At 43.9% G+C, this 17,742-nt stretch overlaps 1 protein-coding gene across 1 annotated transcript in view; it reads left to right on the top strand.

Moving 5' to 3' along the window:
- Positions 1-494: 494 nt before the first annotated feature.
- The window catches only part of SCAMP4 (secretory carrier membrane protein 4), a gene marked incomplete at its 5' end in the record, with an annotated part of 29,545 nt that continues 12,297 nt past the window's right edge, over positions 495-17,742 (top strand). The window contains 6 exon segments of the mRNA XM_084614483.1: positions 495-629; positions 631-652; positions 5,622-5,728; positions 9,548-9,605; positions 13,080-13,208; positions 17,277-17,433. Coding sequence (XP_084470609.1) covers positions 495-629; positions 631-652; positions 5,622-5,728; positions 9,548-9,605; positions 13,080-13,208; positions 17,277-17,433 — 608 coding nt within the window.

Below are 17,742 nucleotides of genomic sequence, written 5' to 3' on the forward strand. Positions count from 1 at the left end.
AGGGCCCCCGCCGCCGAAGACCCGGCTGCACCCGGCGGGTCCTTCGCTCTGGGTGCGTTTGGCGGCACGGAAGGACCCGCCGCCAAAGTGCTGCCGAAAGCTCCCCTGGGGGCCCCGGGGCAAATTGCCCCACTTGCCCCCCCCCGGCGGCCCCGCCCCCACGTCCCCTGGCTTGGGCCAAAACTTTTAAACTCTGGGGCCTAGTGGCGCCCCCTCCCCCCAGTCTGGCACCTAGGGTGACCAGATGTCCCGGTTTTATAGGGACAGTCCCGATTTTTGGGTCTTTTTCTTACACAGGCTCCTATTACCCCCCCCCCCCCGCTCCCAGCGTAAGGCCAGCCCTGGCTCCGCCGTTCGCACCCCCGCGCCTCCCCTCCCTTATAAAATTGTCCCCCGCCGGCCGCCGTAGGCCAATATCCGCCTGCCACGCCCCCCCGGCTTCAGGCCACGCCCTCTGACTTCAGGCCGCGCCCCTTGGCCCGCTCCTTGGTCACATGACGCCGTGGCAGCCGAGGGGCATGTTGGGAGAGGTAGTCATCCTCGCGGCTGGCGGGGGCGGCTATAAGCCGTCCTGGAACTGCAACTCCCGGTGTGCCCCGCGGCTGCTGCTAAGGCCGGGAGGGAGCGGAGGGCTTCGGCGGCTGGTGCGGAGGTGAGGGCGATAAACAGCCGAGCGGGTGGCTACCCCCTGCGGGGAATGGCTTGGCGGCCCGGGAGCGGCCCCTCGCCCCGGTTAGGAACCAGGACCCCCCGCTGCCGAGCAATTAATGGGGGAGGGGGGTGCAGCCAGGCCAGCCCCCCCTCCTCAGCCCAGGCGAGCAATTAATGGGGGAGGGGGGGTGCAGCCAGGCCAGCCCCCCCTCCTCAGCCCAGGCCAGCAATTAGTGGGGGAGGGGGGGTGCAGCCAGGCCAGCCCCCCCTCCTCAGCCCAGGCGAGCAATTAATGGGGGAGGGGGGTGCAGCCAGGCCAGCCCCCCCCCAGCCCAGGCGAGCAATTAATGGGGGCGGGGGGTGCAGCCAGGCCAGCCCCCCCTCCTCAGCCTAGGCCAGCAATTAGTGGGGGGGGGTGCAGCCAGGCCAGCCCCCCTCCTCAGCCCAGGCGAGCAATTAATGGGGGAGGGGGGGTGCAGCCAGGCCAGCCCCCCCCCAGCCTAGGCCAGCAATTAATGGGGGAGGGGGGTGCAGCCAGGCCAGCCCCCCCTCCTCAGCCCAGGCGAGCAATTAATGGGGGAGGGGGGTGCAGCCAGGCCACCCCCCCCAGCCTAGGCCAGCAATTAGTGGGGGGGGGTGCAGCCAGGCCAGCCCCCCCTCCTCAGTCCAGGCGAGCAATTAATGGGGGAGGGGGGTGCAGCCAGGCCACCCCCCATCCTCAGCCCAGACGAGCAATTAATGGAGGAGGGGCTGTAGCCAGGCCAGTCCCCCTCTCAGCCCAAGTGAGCAATTAATGGGGGTGTAACCAGGCAGACCTCTTCTCCCCCTCTCGGCACTGGGGACTGATTGGATTGGAAACACTTCTGCGCCCCCCCCCATGATCTGTCCCCCAAGTCTGACTGTTCAGCAACCATCTGTCAGTGGCAGGTTCCCGCCCATATTTTCTCTGCCAAGTTTTGCACCTTGTTGCATTGTGATTTGTGGTGAGTTGGGTGTGTAACTTCCTGGTTTGTGGATGAAAACGACCAGTTTGCATGTATGACAGTTGGGGTAATTCTGTATTATGAATGTACAGCAAGTAAGGGTGGGAGTGCTGTCTTGTATGTGGTGCAGGTGCAAGGAGAGGCTGGTTGTACAGGGAACGTAAGGGAAAGTCACATCTGTAATGCCTGGGGGTTTTGCACGTGTGGTGATTGCAAGAAGGGTGGAAGTTTTTTCAAAGCGTATCCTTGGGCTCTAGTAGTTCTAAGAGGAATGGTTTTCCTCCCCCTTCCCCCTTTTTGTTCTTGACTGCGAAACACTTTCAGAATATATTTAGCAAAAAGTATTTCTCTCATGCTGTAGTGATGAGACCTTTGTGGTTTTTATCTGTGCTGTAGACATTTGACATGTAAATAATTGATGATTTATTTTTGTGTGTGTTTTTAATTTTACTTTGGGTGTTAGTGTTTGTCTGCTGCAGAGGTCCCATTTGTAGCTAGGCCAATCTGAGTAGTTTACTCTTGGGGGAATTCTGCATCACTGTGTGTGCACAGAATTCATGTTCCCGCCCCCTGCAGATTTCTTTTCTTTCCTGCAGAAAAATGACTTCTGATGAGGGAGCAAAGGGAAGCCACAAGAGCAGCCACGCACACCTTCCTGGCAGCACAAGCAGGTCGGTTCAGCGCCTAGAGCAGCCAATAGAGATGTAAAATCACCACCGGGTGTGTGTGAAGGGGTGGGAAGTTGTGAGAGAGACACTGTCCTTCTCACTCCCTATTGCGGCACTCTTGGCTTGGAGGGGCAAGGCTTCAGGGTGTGTCTGAGGCGGCAGGCGTGGCGCAGACTGTCCCCTCAGAAAGAGCAGAATGTAGCAGCCTGCCCGCTTAGTGAATTGTTCCCGTTGTCTTTGTGAATTCCCCCAGGAGTATAAAACAGGTGTAAAAGTTTTAAGGCTTCTTTATATGGTCAGAGTGGTGTAAAGGACAGTATGGCCTTATAAGTGCATATGGTGCTTTACTGATTACAACTGGTCTAAATTATTGGACTGAAAAGAATTCTTATCAAAATGTGCTCTATGAACTGTTTGCTACTGACTTCTCTGGAGATGGTTAGTAGCCAGTACAAATTGTGAGTTTGATTCCCCAGCCCTCACTTGCTCTTCAGTTGCCTATGATGTAACACTGAGCATATGGCTGCATATATTTGTTGACTAATAACTAGAAATAAAGGGTCAAACCTAGCTACATTACTGTTAGGCAAGGAGGTTTGGGGATTTCCTCCCATGCTCCATCCACTGTGTTGTACTTTAAATAAATTACCTAAATAATTGAAACCAACATGATTATATTGCGTTGTTTTGACAAATAAAATATGCAGAATTTTAAAATATTGTGCATAAAATTTTTAATTTTTTAACACAGAGTTCCCCCAGGAGTAGTAGTTATAATGCAGTGTGAGAGCACAGAAACACACAAGTTGGAAAAGCAAGTCTTTCTCTCCTCTGGGGCCCTCTGCTGCAATCTCTTACTCCTGTGAGTAAGGCTTATTCACAGGAGTAATCCCATTGAAGCCAGTGTCTGTCTGTCATGTTTTTGTAGTGTGGGATCTTGCTCGATCTACTGCGGTAGGATATGGGGCTGTAAATTCCTCCAGAACAGGTGTTGTGTTGGGCTTCCATAAACTGCCTTCTGCAAGTGCCAGATAGGCGTTGAGAGGGAGCATAGCAGTAGCATATGTTGTAAGTAGGCTTGGCAAAACTTGGTTTTTATTTTTTTATAATTTTGACAGATAATATTAATGTCTATTTTAAGCATTTTAAATCTTTGTATCAATTTAAATTTTTACAGTTGCAGGAAATTATGGGGGGCAGGCAATAATTAATGACAGTAAACATCAAGATTCAAAAAGTTGAAGTTTTATAACTGTTAAAACACAAATTGTCAGCATCACATGTCAAAATAAATATCCTTCAATCAAATTCTAATAAGTTCTCAAGCACCGTTTTTCTTTCTTTCTGATCTGTAAATTTTGCTTATTCTTGATGGAAATATTTTTTTGTCAGTTTGGCTGTGTGTGGTGAAATTGACACTTATCAGTAAAAACCACATCCTTCTGAGCCTGACTGTAAGCCGTAGACATCCTTGGAAATCTAATTAACATAGAGCAGTCTCAAGGCTGTCTAATTGACAGAAGACAGAGGGTGTTTTTGTCCCATCTTTCCAGCAACTCAGGATTAGGAGGGTGCAAAGGTGAAAGCCGGTCAGTTAAGACTATGCTCCCTCTCTAGCCTGACAGTGAAACTGGCTATAAACAAAAGTGAAATTGAATTCATTTATTTTGATTATCCATCTTTCTGTTTCTCTTCTAGGTACTCATATGGCCTCCATTATCTGAGTGCCTCACAATCTTTAATGTATTTATCCACACAGCAGCCCTGTGAAGTAGGGCTGTGCTTTTATCCCCATTGTACAGATGGGAAGCTGAGGCATAGAGAGACTAAGGGGCAGATATTTAGAAGTAGTTAGGTGCCTAACTCCCATTGACTTCAGTGTGATTTAGGTGGTGCCTAGATACTTTTTAAAAATCTGGCCTTAAGTGGCTTGCTGAAGGTCTCACAGGCAGTTTCTGACAGAGCAGGGAATTGAACCTGCCTCTCCCAAGTAACTCTCTAATCTAGGAACAAAGCGCATAGGCCATACTTGCAGGTTGTCGGGGAGTCTTATCTTGGGGCAAGCAATAGCTACATGGGGAACAAAATATTGATAACGGGTTCTTCAATCTAGCAGACCTAGTTAGAACAAGAACTAATGGCTAGAAGTTGAAGCTAGAAAAATTCAGACTGGAAATAAGGTGCAAGTTTTTAATAGTGAGAGTAATTAGCCATGGAACAATTCACCCAGGATTGTGGTAGATTCTACATCACAGACCATTTTTAAAGCAAGATTAACTATTTTTCTAAAAGATCTGCTCTAGTTCAAACAGGAATTAATGGATGGAAGTGCTATAACGTGTTATCCAGGAGGTAAGACTAGATGATCATAGTGGTCCCTTCTGGCCTTATTGTCTATGATTATGAATCTAAAAGTCTCAGGTTAGCATCCTAACAGCCGGACTGTCCCTTCTCCAAGCTAAGAGAAATTCAAAAGATCAATGAAAGGCACAAACAGCGAAAAATAAATCCAATTTAAAACCTTCCCTTCTGACAAGCTAAGATATTACAACATAGGTAAAGAAATACATGTATTTATTACATATGACTTTAAACATGATGTATCCCTTTAATGTAGTTTGTTGCCTGCTTCCTGTGCAGACAACAGTGTCCTGTTTCTTGCATTTTTAAAACAGAAAATGTTACCCTCAACAGGATACAAGGGCATTTTGTATTTTTGAAATGGAGACAGTAGCAGCTTTCATTGAACCCCATCTTGGTTTTGTGAGTCATGTGAATTGGACTGTAAACTTTGAGTTATTCATGTTTGCTTAGGAGCATAGTGAAAAAGGGAAGAGCATTTTACATCCAGGTTTCCTTTAGTTTCCCCCCAGCAAGATGGATTTTAATTGAAAAGTCTTGGCTGCAGAGAGTGGTGGGGTGATGCATTTTTAATCTGTTCTTTTCAGTTGACTTAAAGTTTCTATATGAATGTACAATAGAACTTACGTTTCTGTTAGTATCTTTCATACAACTGTATCACAAGACATAAGTCAGTTACGGTATCTGTGTGCAGATGTAAATGCTCATCCATATGTCTTCTTGCTTAACTGCTTATCAATATTTGCAGTTCAGCTGTTTCACTACACTTGTATCTTGCAGCTGGAGTTCACTGATGGCTAAGACTTCTTCAAATAGAAATATAGCATTGTATGAGCTATATATGCTCAAGTCAGTGAGAACTGAGTAACGTTGTCACCTTGCAGGAGCAGGATCTTTCTTCTGTTTTATCATAAATCTAAGGTGTCTTCTCCTCGAACACGCAGTCATGTATTTGCAGGAGTCCCTGGCAAAATAAATGACAAGTTGGGAGTGTGTAATAACGACTCAATTACCAAGCCATTTCAGAGCACTAAAGAAAAGTACTTCAAGGTCCAAGCCAACAATGTGAGTGCATATCCTCATACGAAGAGTTTGAGCTTGCTTCTACTGAAGTCCATGGCAAAGCGAACAAATGAGAGGAATCTAAATAAATTGTGGAACCTGGTCCTGCAACACTTAACTTGCTCATTGGCTTTGTCTTCCTTGCAAAAAGGTGGAGGTTTTTTGGTTTTGTTTTGTTTTTTTTATATTGAAATTGCTATTTCAAAAAAACACCTTTTTTGGAGTGAAAACGCTGACTTCAGTGACCTTACTCAAGTAAGTAAGGGTTGCAGAACAGGGCAGGCTGCTGTATTCATTCATGTGCAGTGGTATAAAATCATATGTGAAATTTAGTAAGAGTTTGAGCCTGGTCTACACTTAAAATTTAGATTGACATAGCTACCTCAATCAGGGGTATGAAAAATTCCCACCCCTTGAGCGTCATAGCTGTGCCGACCTAATACCCAGTGTAGATGCTGCTGTGTTGACAGAAGACTGCTTCTGTTGACCTCGCTCAGGGAGGTGGTGGTCTACTCTATACTAATGGTAAAATCCCATCCATCAGTGTACAGTGTGTACACTAAGAGGTTATGCTGGCATAGCTATAATGACATAGCTATGCTGGTATAGTCCCCATAGTGCAGATATACCCTAGGAAGGTTAATGAGGATGAAGAGTTATCTTCTCTAAGATGCTTTTAATTAATTATAACACTTTTTAGTGAAAACAACATATGGGGAAACTGAAACTCTGGGATGTTGTGACATGGCTCTCTGCAATGCCAAGGATATAATCCAGGAATTCTCCTCGGTTGCATGCTCTAAGCACTATACTGTTCCCCCTCCCGTTAGGACTTTAAGGACTGATTAGCGTGGTAGCACACTATCTGCATCCCTCCGGCCTGAAAAAATGACCTCATTTGTTTACTGATCTTTCTTTCGGTAATAGATTTTTCTTTCTATTGACATTTTAATGTAATTGGTTGAATTATGTGACTTGTTCTTTCCAAAAAATGTTATGTTTTGTCAAAAGCAGCTGCGTGTGGTAGGGCCAAATTTAATTTGAACTTCTGTCTTCGTGCTTTATTTCCTGTTTACACAATACAAAAGGAACAAGGCAAAGCAAAAAAATAAGCCTCAATTTATGAATCCATGTTTTAAGTTTAAAATGCCTGTCGGAGCGTGAAGAGGCGGTGGTGGCTGGTTGTTTGTATTCTGATAGTCCTTAGGGCCCCAACTGAGATTGGGGTCCCATTGTGCCAGGCACTATGCAAACACATAGTAAGGGACAGGTCAGGCCTCAAAAGACTTACAATTTACATAGGTCTTGTCTACGCTAAATTTAACTAGTATAGTTAGTGATGCAACCTCCCTAGGGAGGATGCAGTTACATCAGTATAAAGATGCCTTATACCCCATATCTCTCTTCCTGGATGGGAAGAGGAATTATCTATACCAGTATGAGTCATCTTTGTACCAGTATAACTGTCCACATTAAAGCTATGTCAGCACTAGCTTTAACTTTTGCTGTTAAAACTTATGTCGCTCAGGTGTGACCCCAACCGACATAAATTACACCGACAGAAGCGCTGGTGTGGACAGCGCTCTGTTGGCAGGAGATGGGGGTTGGGATGGTTTAATTATGTCAAAGGGAGAGCTCTCTCCCGCCAGCATAGAGTGGCTACATGGGAGATCTTACTGCAGTGCAGCTGCATCGTTACTGTAAGGTGTCTACTGTAGACATAGCCTAAGGATTGTACCAGTATAACTAGATCAGTGTTCCCAAAAAAAAAATCATATCACTAAGCAAAATAGATATACTGGTGCAAAATGACAGGTTTCAGAGTGGTAGCCATGATAGCCTGTGTCAGCAAAAACAACGAGGAGTCCTTGTGGCACCTTAATATAGGGAAATTACATTTTGTAATGACCAGGACATTACAAAACTGAATTTCCCCCTACTATTACTCACACCTCCTTGTCAATTGTTTGAAATGGGCCACCCTCATTACCACTGCAAAAGTGATTTTTCCTCCCTTGGTAGTCTACTGTTAATTGAATTGTCTCATTGGACTGACACCCACCCCGCCCTGCCACTTCGTAAGGTACCTCCCATCTTTTCATGTACTATGTATATATACTTGCTACTGTATTTTCCACTCCATGTATCTGATGAAGTGGGTTTTAGCCCACGAAAGCTTATGCTCAAATGAACTTCTTAGTCTCTAAGGTGCCACAAGGACTCCTCGTTGTTTTTGGTGCAAAATGTGTGCAGACCAAGTGATAGACAAGACAAAGGGTGAGAGAAGAAACAGAGGGTCAGAGATGTAAAGTGAATTGCTTCAAGTCACAACAATTCAGTGGCTGTTCTTCTTACTCTCAAGTTCAGTTTCCTGGTCTCAAGATCACACTGCGGTGTGAGGTGGAACTTTGTATGTGTCTGTTGTTTGTCATATTAAAGTAAGGGCTGACTTTTTTTCTTTCATTTTACTAGTTATTTTTGTTGGTACTTAAAATTCTGGTTTAGAACTGTGGCCAAAACAAAGAGGGTTTTTTTTGTTTTTGTTTTTTAAAGGATTCTTTGTTTTCAACTGGGATTTACTGAAAGCATTGGCACACGTTTTCTGTTCTTTAAATATCAAGTAGATAGAATCAGCTATCTGTGGTTCAGGATCCAAACCTGCAGCTTTTACTCACACAGTTAATTCCACTGAAGTCAGTGGAATTGCTGAGCAGAATAAGGGTTGCATGATTGAGTCCTCCAAGAATTGCAATAATAAGAATGGTTCCCCACCCTCTCCCCATTAAATAATCTTTATTTGTAAAGTCTCTGAATATTTTTGCATGATTTTTTTTTTAAAAAAATTAATGATGGAATGTGTGACTTCTCTGGGAGTTCTGTACTGCAGTCTGGTTCCTTGCCAAACTGTTATGTAAAAGAATTCTCTGTGAAGATAAACTATGTTGTCAGTTTCTGTGTTGCATCTGTGATTTTTTGGGGGAGGGGAGAGATGTTTTTCTTAGCAAACAATGGGTTAATAATTGAGGCCTGGTCTGCAGTGGGAAATTTTATCAGTATAACTACTACCTCTCTCCGCGTAATTTTCATGCCTCCAAGAGAGGTAGGTATACCGACCTAACCCCCCGGTGTAGATATTGCTAGATCAACGGAAGAATTCTTCCATCAACCTAGCTACCGCTTCTTGGGGAGGTGGACTACCTATTCCAATGGGAGAACCTCTCCCATAGACATAGGCGGTGTCTACATCAAAGCACTATGGCGGCGAAGCTGCTGCTGTAGCGTTTTAAGCGTACTCATACTCTAACAGTTATGAAAGTGCCATGGTGAGCTGGGGAACAGTCAAATCATGTCTGCTGGTCTGGCACCAGTTTCTTCCCCTCTGAGTTTTTGTTTGCTTGGACCTGAGTCCAAACCAGGCTCGTTTGTTTCAACTTGTCTGCCTTCAGCTGGAATGTGCATGTGTTCTGGCAGCAGTTTCCTGTGCAACCTCTGACTGTGCCAGGTACATTTAGCAATAAAGCTGCTAAAGTTGTTGACCGTGAGGTTGTAATTAATTAAGCCTTCAAATGTAGCATCCCATTAATACAAATGGGGTAATTCATATTTCTCTTAGTGATACTGTTTGAGCCTGCCCACTCTGTACAGTTAGAAACAAACAGTGTGCACTGGAAACGCTATGCTGGCAGTCAAGAGCTAGAATAACGAATTTTTGAAAAAATGTGGACTTCGTTGAAAATTTTAAAATGCCTTTAAAATTGGGGTTTCTGTGAATGTGGGTTACAATTATATGCGATTGATCTGATTTCTTTCTTTCTTTAATAGATTCATTGCTGTCTGATTTCAAAATTTCTCCAAGGAACATTTCTAGCAGAAATGGCAGGTAAAGAGCAGTACTAAATACGGAGAAATAAAAACGATGGCAGATAATGTTTCAGCAGTGTACAGTGATCAGCATAGTGGATTAGGCATGATAAGCTTTTCTTCTTCTCTCCATAGGCCCTTCACATCCCTTGTAGAGCCTTCTGGCTGCTCCCCTTTTCCTCCCTTCCGCATACTCCTATTTTACACTGTTTGTCCTCAAGGTCATTAACTGAGGTCCCCATCCTGGCCATAGAAGGCTGGATGTGACTTAGATGCTTGTGTGGAGGAAATTGGTCACTGCAGTCCCTTCCTACAGAAATTAAACGTCTGCTTCCACTAGCTGCATTATGAACTTTAACCAAGGGCTTAATTCTGCTCCCATTGAAAACAATAGCAAAACTCCCATTGACTTCACTGCAAGCTGGAACGAGTCCTGAGTTTATACATCCTCTAAAATTGACAGTGTTTTTTAGCAAACATTGTGCTTGCTGTAGTCTAAAAGTCTTGTCCTACAGCAAAAGCGAGTATTGTAGAAATCTCTGGGGCACGTGATCAGATCTGAGAGAGAATATTTTCTTACATTCCTGTTGTTCCGCTGAAGAAACCGCAAACAGTTTAAAATTGTATATGCACAGCAGCCCTAAAATGTAGCCAACTCTGGGGTGGGCGGTTAGCAGCCAACTGGCACACAGCGTGGTACACAACAATAGAGAATAATAGAGGAAAATTTTGGCCACTGACAAACGCCTCTAGCCAATTACCATGGGATCATTAATTTCCAGGCAGTGCAAAATGCAAAGTAAACATTATGGTACTAAATGTATCTACCTTAGAGAGCTGGAGGGCTTATCTGAATGTGCCAGGGTTTGAACCTGTGCTTCAAGGAAATCTATGGGCCAGATGCACTGGTGGCTTGCTGTCACGGAAATGCCGGTGAATGAGACCCCCTTGCGGGGAGGGAAGGAGAGAGGGATCTGCAGTAACCTAAAGTAGCTGCAACTACATTTTGGGAGGGGGGATAGAGAAGGGGCTAGCAGCACCCTGATAAAGAGGCTGTGGGCAGACTGTTCCTTTAGCATCACAGTGAGGCTGCTCTTATTGCTGGTGTTTCTATAGAGAGCAGTTCATTTTGCCAGAGCAGCTTTTTATCTTCTCACACAGAGATGATGGCAAGAGGGGGGAACTCTCTGGGCCTGAAAGGTCATGTTAAGACACTTGTCTTGTCTTCTGTGCCATTTGGAAGTTTTCCCAGGACATTTTTCTTCTCTTCCTCTGATTGTTTTTAATTCTGTTTTACTGAAATTGAGGACTTGAAACAATTAGTCACAGTGCCCTGGAATCAAACTTTTAATCAGCACTCAAAGGCAAGAACAAATATTCCCAAATATGTAGAAATGCACACATGGTTATATTAGATATTCATACATACGTATCTTCCCAGCAGCTAACAGCAGTTTGGATTACACAATTTAAGGACTCCTATTACTTTTTTAAAAATCAGAGGTTTAAAAAATAAAATGCATATAAGAAGGTAGATATCTCTCTGCTCCTTGTGTGGCTGTCCCTACTGTCTGTATAATGGTGTCTGAATTTATGGCTTGGTTTGCTAGGGCAAGGCTGAATGAGAATAGAAATGTTGGATTTGGAAGGCAAGAAGGCCATGATTTATGAATTTCATAACAGTAAAAACATCCCTGATATCTGCAGGGCAGATGGTCCATGAAGAGTTAGTGTGACTCATTTTCCCCTTTGACTGGATGGCATCCTTTTAGTATCATAGAATCATAGAATATCAGAGTTGGAAGGGACCTCAGGAGGTCATCTAGTCCAACCCCCTACTCAAAGCAGGACCAATCCCCAATTAAATCATCCCAGCCAGGGCTTTGTCAAGCCTGACCTTAAAAACTTCTAAGGAAGGAGATTCTACCACCTCCCTAGGTAACGCATTCCAGTGTTTCACCACCCTCCTAGTGAAAAAGTTTTTCCTAATATCCAACCTAAACCTCCCGCACTGCAACTTGAGACCATTACTCCTTGTCCTGTCCTCTTCTACCACTGAGAATAGTCTAGAACCATCCTCTCTGGAACCACCTCTCAGGTAGTTGAAAGCAGCTATCAAATCCCCCCTCATTCTTCTCTTCTGCAGACTAAACAATCCCAGTTCCCTCAGCCTCTCCTCATAAGTCATGTGTTCCAGACCCCTAATCATTTTTGTTGCCCTTCGCTGGACTCTCTCCAATTTCTCCACATCCTTCTTGTAGTGTGGGGCCCAAAACTGGACACAGTACTCCAGATGAGGCCTCCTCAATGTCGAATAGAGGGGGACGATCATGTCCCTCGATCTGCTCGCTATGCCCCTACTTATACATCCCAAAATGCCATTGGCCTTCTTGGCAACAAGGGGACACTGCTGACTCCTATCCAGCTTCTCGTCCACTGTCACCCCTAGGTCCTTTTCCGCAGAACTGCTGCTGAGCCATTTGGTCCTTAGTCTGTAGCTGTGCATTGGGTTCTTCCGTCCTAAGTGCAGGACCCTGCACTTATCCTTATTGAACCTCATCAGATTTCTTTTGGCCCAATCCTCCAATTTGTCTAGGTCCCTCTGTATCCTATCCCTGCCCTCCAGCGTATCTACCACTCCTCCCAGTTTAGTATCATCCGCAAATTTGCTGAGAGTGCAATCCATACCATCCTCCAGATCATTTATGAAGATATTGAACAAAACCGACCCCTATATATAACCTATGTATAACCTATTTGTAGAGGACTGTTCTCCTAAAGTCACCCCTTTCATTGTCATGAAACCATATTGGCTGCAGGCCACAAGGCCTGATTGCTGTAGCCAGAAAGAACTCCACTGGGAATGTAGGCTCTTCTGCAAGCAAACCTCCATTTGTCTCTGCCTGTGGGAGGGGAGAATCCCTGCTTTTCATCTGATTTGTTTGGTCTGGGAAACCAATATCCACCACTGCTTTTGTGCCCTAATGGATTAGATAAAACCCTCTTGCAAGGGCTGCCACCACTAGATGCAGCTAGTGACCTGCTTAGCTGGCCTCTCTCACCCTATCTAAGCTACTGTGCTTGTGAGCTGAGTCTGGAGTCTGTTTCACTGCACCTTTTGTGGTCATTTATGCCAGTGAAACACAACTGAATCAGAATGGTGGTGCTTTTCCCCTGGTTTGCACTGGGGTAAATGACTACACAGGCTACAAAACAACAGAGAATGAGCCCTAAATATCTAGGGTGAAGATAAGTGCTGATATTGGCCCATTTGAGTAAATAAACTGGATACCATGAACTAGGCATCCTCTTCTCTCCTAATGGTGGGCATGTTTTTCAGGATAGTTCCAAGCTTCCACACTCTTCTCTGTGCTTCCTCTGAGTATTTCCATGCTGGGAAAGTGCGGGTGAGGGGGCATGTCATTATGATGATTCATTAATTTAAGAGAATATGTCTGAGTTAGCTAAACTGTGTATGTTTTTGTTTTTGTAGAGAAAGTGAATAACTTCCCTCCGCTCCCCAAGTTTATTCCTCTGAAACCGTGCTTCTACCAGAACTTTGCTGATGAAATTCCCATAGACTATCAGAGTTTGGTGAAGAGAATTTACCATTTATGGATCTGTAAGTGAAATTATGAAATTTTTTGAGAAATTGTACATATTGGGCTCAACAGCTATAAAGAGGTAGATCCCCATGTATTACACATTTTAGAGTTTCACTTCTGTTCACTTATCAAGAACAAAATCTTCCTTCTAGGATGCTGTGGTGCAGTTTGTGCCTGAATTTTAACCTGTTGTCCCATGAAGCTTACTTCAAAAGTAACTAGGGCAGTCAAGCAATTAATCGCACTGTTAATAATAGAATACCATTTATTTAAATATTTTTGGATGTTTTCTACATTTTCAAATGTATTGATTTCAATTACAACACAGAATACAAAGTGTACAGTGCTTACTTTATATTTTTGATTACAAGTATTTGCACTGTAAAAAAAAAAGAGAGAGAGTATTTTTCAATTCCCCTTTTACAAGTACTGCAGTGCAATCTCTTTATTATGAAAGTTGAACTCTCAAGTGTAGAATTATGTTAAAATTAAAACTGCATTCAAAAATAAAACAATGTAAAAGTTTAGAGCCTGCAAATCCACTCAGTCCTATTTTTTGTTCAGCCAATCGCTCAGACAAACGAGTTTGTTTACATTTGCGGGACATAATGCTGCCCACTACTTGTTTACAATGTCACCTGAATGTGAGAACAGGCTTTCTCATGGCAATGTTGTAGCCTGCATGGCAAGATATTTACGTGCCAAATGCGCTAAAGATTCATATGTCCCTTTATGCTTCAACCACCATTCCAGGGGACATGCGTCCATGCTGATGACGGGTTCTGCTCGATAACCATCCAAAGCAGTGTGGACCGATGCATGTTCATGTTCATTATCTGAGTCAGATGCCACCAGCAGAAGGTTGACTTTCTTTTTTGGTGGCTCGGGTTCTGTAGATTCCCCATCGGAGTGTTGCTCTTTTAAGACTTCTGAAATCATGCTCCACACCCCGTCCCTCTCAGATTTTGTACAGCACTTCAGATTCTTAAACCTTGGGTCCAGTGCTGTAGCTATCTTTAGAAATCTCACAGTGGTACCTTCTTTGTGTCTTTGTGTTTTGTGAAATCTGTAGTGAAAGTGTTTTTAAAATGAACGTGTGCTGGGTCATCATCTGAGACTGCTATAACATGGAATATAAGGCAGAATGTGGGTAAAACCAACCAGGGGACAAAAAATTCTCCCCCCAAGGAGTTCAGTCACAAATTTAATTAACGCATTATTTTTTTTTAACGAGCATCATCAGCATGGAAGCATGTCCTCTGGAATGGTGGCCGAAGCATGAAGGGGCATTCGAATGTTTAGCGTATCTGGCATGTCAAAACCTTGCAATGCCAGCTACAAAAGTGCCATGCGAATACCTGTTCTCACTTTCTGGTGACATTGTAAATAAGGAGGCAGCGGTATCTCCTGTAAATGTAAACAAACTTGTTTGTTTGAGCGATTGGCTGAACAAGTATTAGGACTGAGTGGACTTGTAGGCTCTGAAGTGTCACATTGTTTTGTTTTTGAGTGCAGTTATGTAACAAAAAAAAAAACACTACATTTGTAAGTTGCAATTTCATGACAAAGAGATTTAGTGTGCCACAGATGGTTCGAAACTCAAATTGGCCTGATCAGCCACTCAGGTGTTCACAGAAAACAAACCAATCAGTGATATCATAGTGATCTTCGAACTTGAAGGACGCACAACAACCAACCCCCACCCCGTTTTGGGTCAGGACCCCCACTTTGAGAAACCCTGCTCCTGAAGATGAAAAAAATCCTTTTGCCCTGCCAACCCTTTCCTCCCAAAATACCTGTCATCCCAGCTTCCCTTCTGGTTACAGAAATAACTTTCTCACTGAGGGACACAATACACACTTGATGCTGTGGGTTTTATTCCAAATGTTGTGTGAGAGAGAGAGAGAGGTGTGTGTGTAAACAATAGGATGATCTGTCACTTCATTGTTCTTTTGTTATTCAGAGATGCTGAAAAAAGCTCTAATTTTCTTGCCTGAAGAAACTGCTTGTCTCCTCCAGACTGACTAGTTAAATGTTGCATGCAGTAAAGCTGCCTTTGTGTGTGGATGGGTTGTTTTTTGTTTTTTAAACAAAGCATCCCTCATTCAATTTAGTGGAAAAATGGAAAGGTGCCAGCCATTTAGGCAACTGGGCCACATGTATGTCTGAGCAGACCTGGGCTTTCCTCTGTGCATTTTAGATTTCCATCTGCTGCACGTTTTCTGTTTGGGTCATTCTGGGTTTCTGGGGTGGGTGCGGCATAAAGGTGAGAGAAACAGATCCAAAGAGAAGACAGAAACATTTAAAATAAATACATACTAGAAAGCTGAGGGGTCATTATTTTAATTGGATTTGAACATTTAATAACACATGGTGTAGTGAGATTTGGGGAATCCTGTCCCAGAGCTCCTACTGCTGGAGAACAAATGCCTGTGTAAATCACATTTTGCGTTACAGCTTTATAGGCACCATTGATTTAAAGGGTTTTTATTATTTGCTTGTTTTTATAGCCCACGAGTTATCAAACTAAAAATTCTAGACTCTCCAGTTATTCACTTTAAATAGGATTTAACTTAAAAGTGAGTTTTCCCTTTGCTAAATCTTAAGGCATCTGCAAACCAGGGCATTTAAAGCAAGTCTTTTGTTAAACTTTTACAGTTAACTTATACCACGGAAGTGAAACCTGCATAACTGAGCGAAGGATTTTTTTAATTAAAACTGTTTTTTTGATGATGTTAACTCCCATTTAACTTAAATGCCTGAATAATCAGTTAGAAGCTTCTTGTATTAAAGATTCAGCTGTGTATCTTCCCAGTATGATGTGTTGGTACACAATCATTTATTAATTACTCAGTGTCCCCAAAGTCGGTTGGGAGGGGACATATAATTGGCTGAGCTTGCGAGACACTCAACTTGATGGTATAAGGCATCTCTGTTTGGATGGTTAAGCATTGGAATGAATTGCCCAGGGAGGTCTAGATAATACTTAGTCCTGCCATGAGTGCAGGGGACTGGACTAGATGACCTCTCTAGGTCCCTTCCAGTCCTATGATTCTATATAACTTTTTAATGCTCCATCCTATCTGTTCTAAAATTTCTGGGAATTTTCCAGGTATCAATGGGCAGAACTCAATTGATATTGTGGGGGGGAATCAGAAAGCGGGAAGGTGGAAAATGGCATCACACTGAGCTCCTGGCATCAGTTTAGCATAGCCACAGCTTCAAGCCCTCTGTAATTGTCTTTAGATTGAAGAGCCACTTGATGGAAGCTATTAAAACTTTCCAGCATAACACCCTGTCTCATCTCTGCTCATCCTCCCAATAGAGTTAAACATGTTGAAACCTTGAATGATGCATCTCCCAGGCAGGAAGAAGTAAAATAATGTTTGGGGCGGGGGGAGTGGACCTGTGCAGACCCTGGCATTGAGGGATGTGGAATCCTGTTACGGGAGTTGGGGGAAATAGGGACACACAGAGTCCCTTCCATGGAGGGCAATTGGGAGATCCTGGTATAGGAGAATAGGGTGCCCAGAGCCCCTGGCAGGATGGGGGACAGTGGTGTGGGGGAAACCCACCACAGAGCCCTTACTTGGACTCCATGTGCTAGCCAGGGAAGCTACTTGTGCAGGGGGTGTTTTTTCAATGGGATGATTCCACTCCTTTAAAGACCCTTCTGTACCATGCTTGGGGCATAAAGGGACCTTGATGTAACTAAAAATCTGGCAACTCAGTTTTACTTTGTAACAATAGAGGTCCAAATCCTGATCTTCCACTGATCCCTTCACTTGCAGAATTATCCACCCAGTTTTCCTTCCATTAACATATGCTCACAAATGAGTCCCTTGATTTCTCTACTGGTATCTGCCCCATTCCAAAACTGACCATCCCTAGCAGCAGTTCTTCCAAGTTACAGCAGAAGCCATGCCTTGTGGTCAGCGTGTTGATAACTTCCACCCCAATCACTTCCTTGTGCTAACAATTCCTCCCATAACAAGGTCTCCTTGTATTATAATACAAACCATTTGCTTTTTTTCTGAAGGCAGCAAACAGCACTACTTATGCCCTCTCCTGTTCTCTCTTTATAGTTTACTGCATCACACTAGTGGTGAATCTAATTGGCTGCCTGGCCTGGTGGATTGGTGGTGGTTATGGCGTTAATTTTGGCTTGGCCATCCTTTGGCTTTTTCTCTTCAGCCCCTGCAGTTACATATGCTGGTTCCGGCCTGCATACAAAGGTTTTCGGTAAGTAGACACTCATCTTCTTCCTTTGATCAAAGGGTTTCCTCTGAGAGGTTCGTTCAGTAAATGTTGATCAAGAAGACAGTGCCCGCAAGCTGTTATCTGTCAGGGCAAAGATTAAGGAGAAAGTAAATGGAATATTCAGTTACAACAATATTTGGTTAAGAAAGTTTGGCCAGCTCAGGAGCTTATAGATGAAGCTATAGGGCTTCCCATCTCTGGATGGCTGGTTTGAATCCAGCCCAGGTAGAGAGTGACTCAAAGTTGCTGCTGTCTGTTGGTGGTTTGGTAGCTGCTTGTTTGTATTATGAT

This window comes from Lepidochelys olivacea, assembly GCF_965140295.1.
Source record: "Lepidochelys olivacea isolate rLepOli2 genome assembly, chromosome: 25".
Lineage (NCBI taxonomy): Eukaryota > Metazoa > Chordata > Testudines > Cheloniidae > Lepidochelys > Lepidochelys olivacea.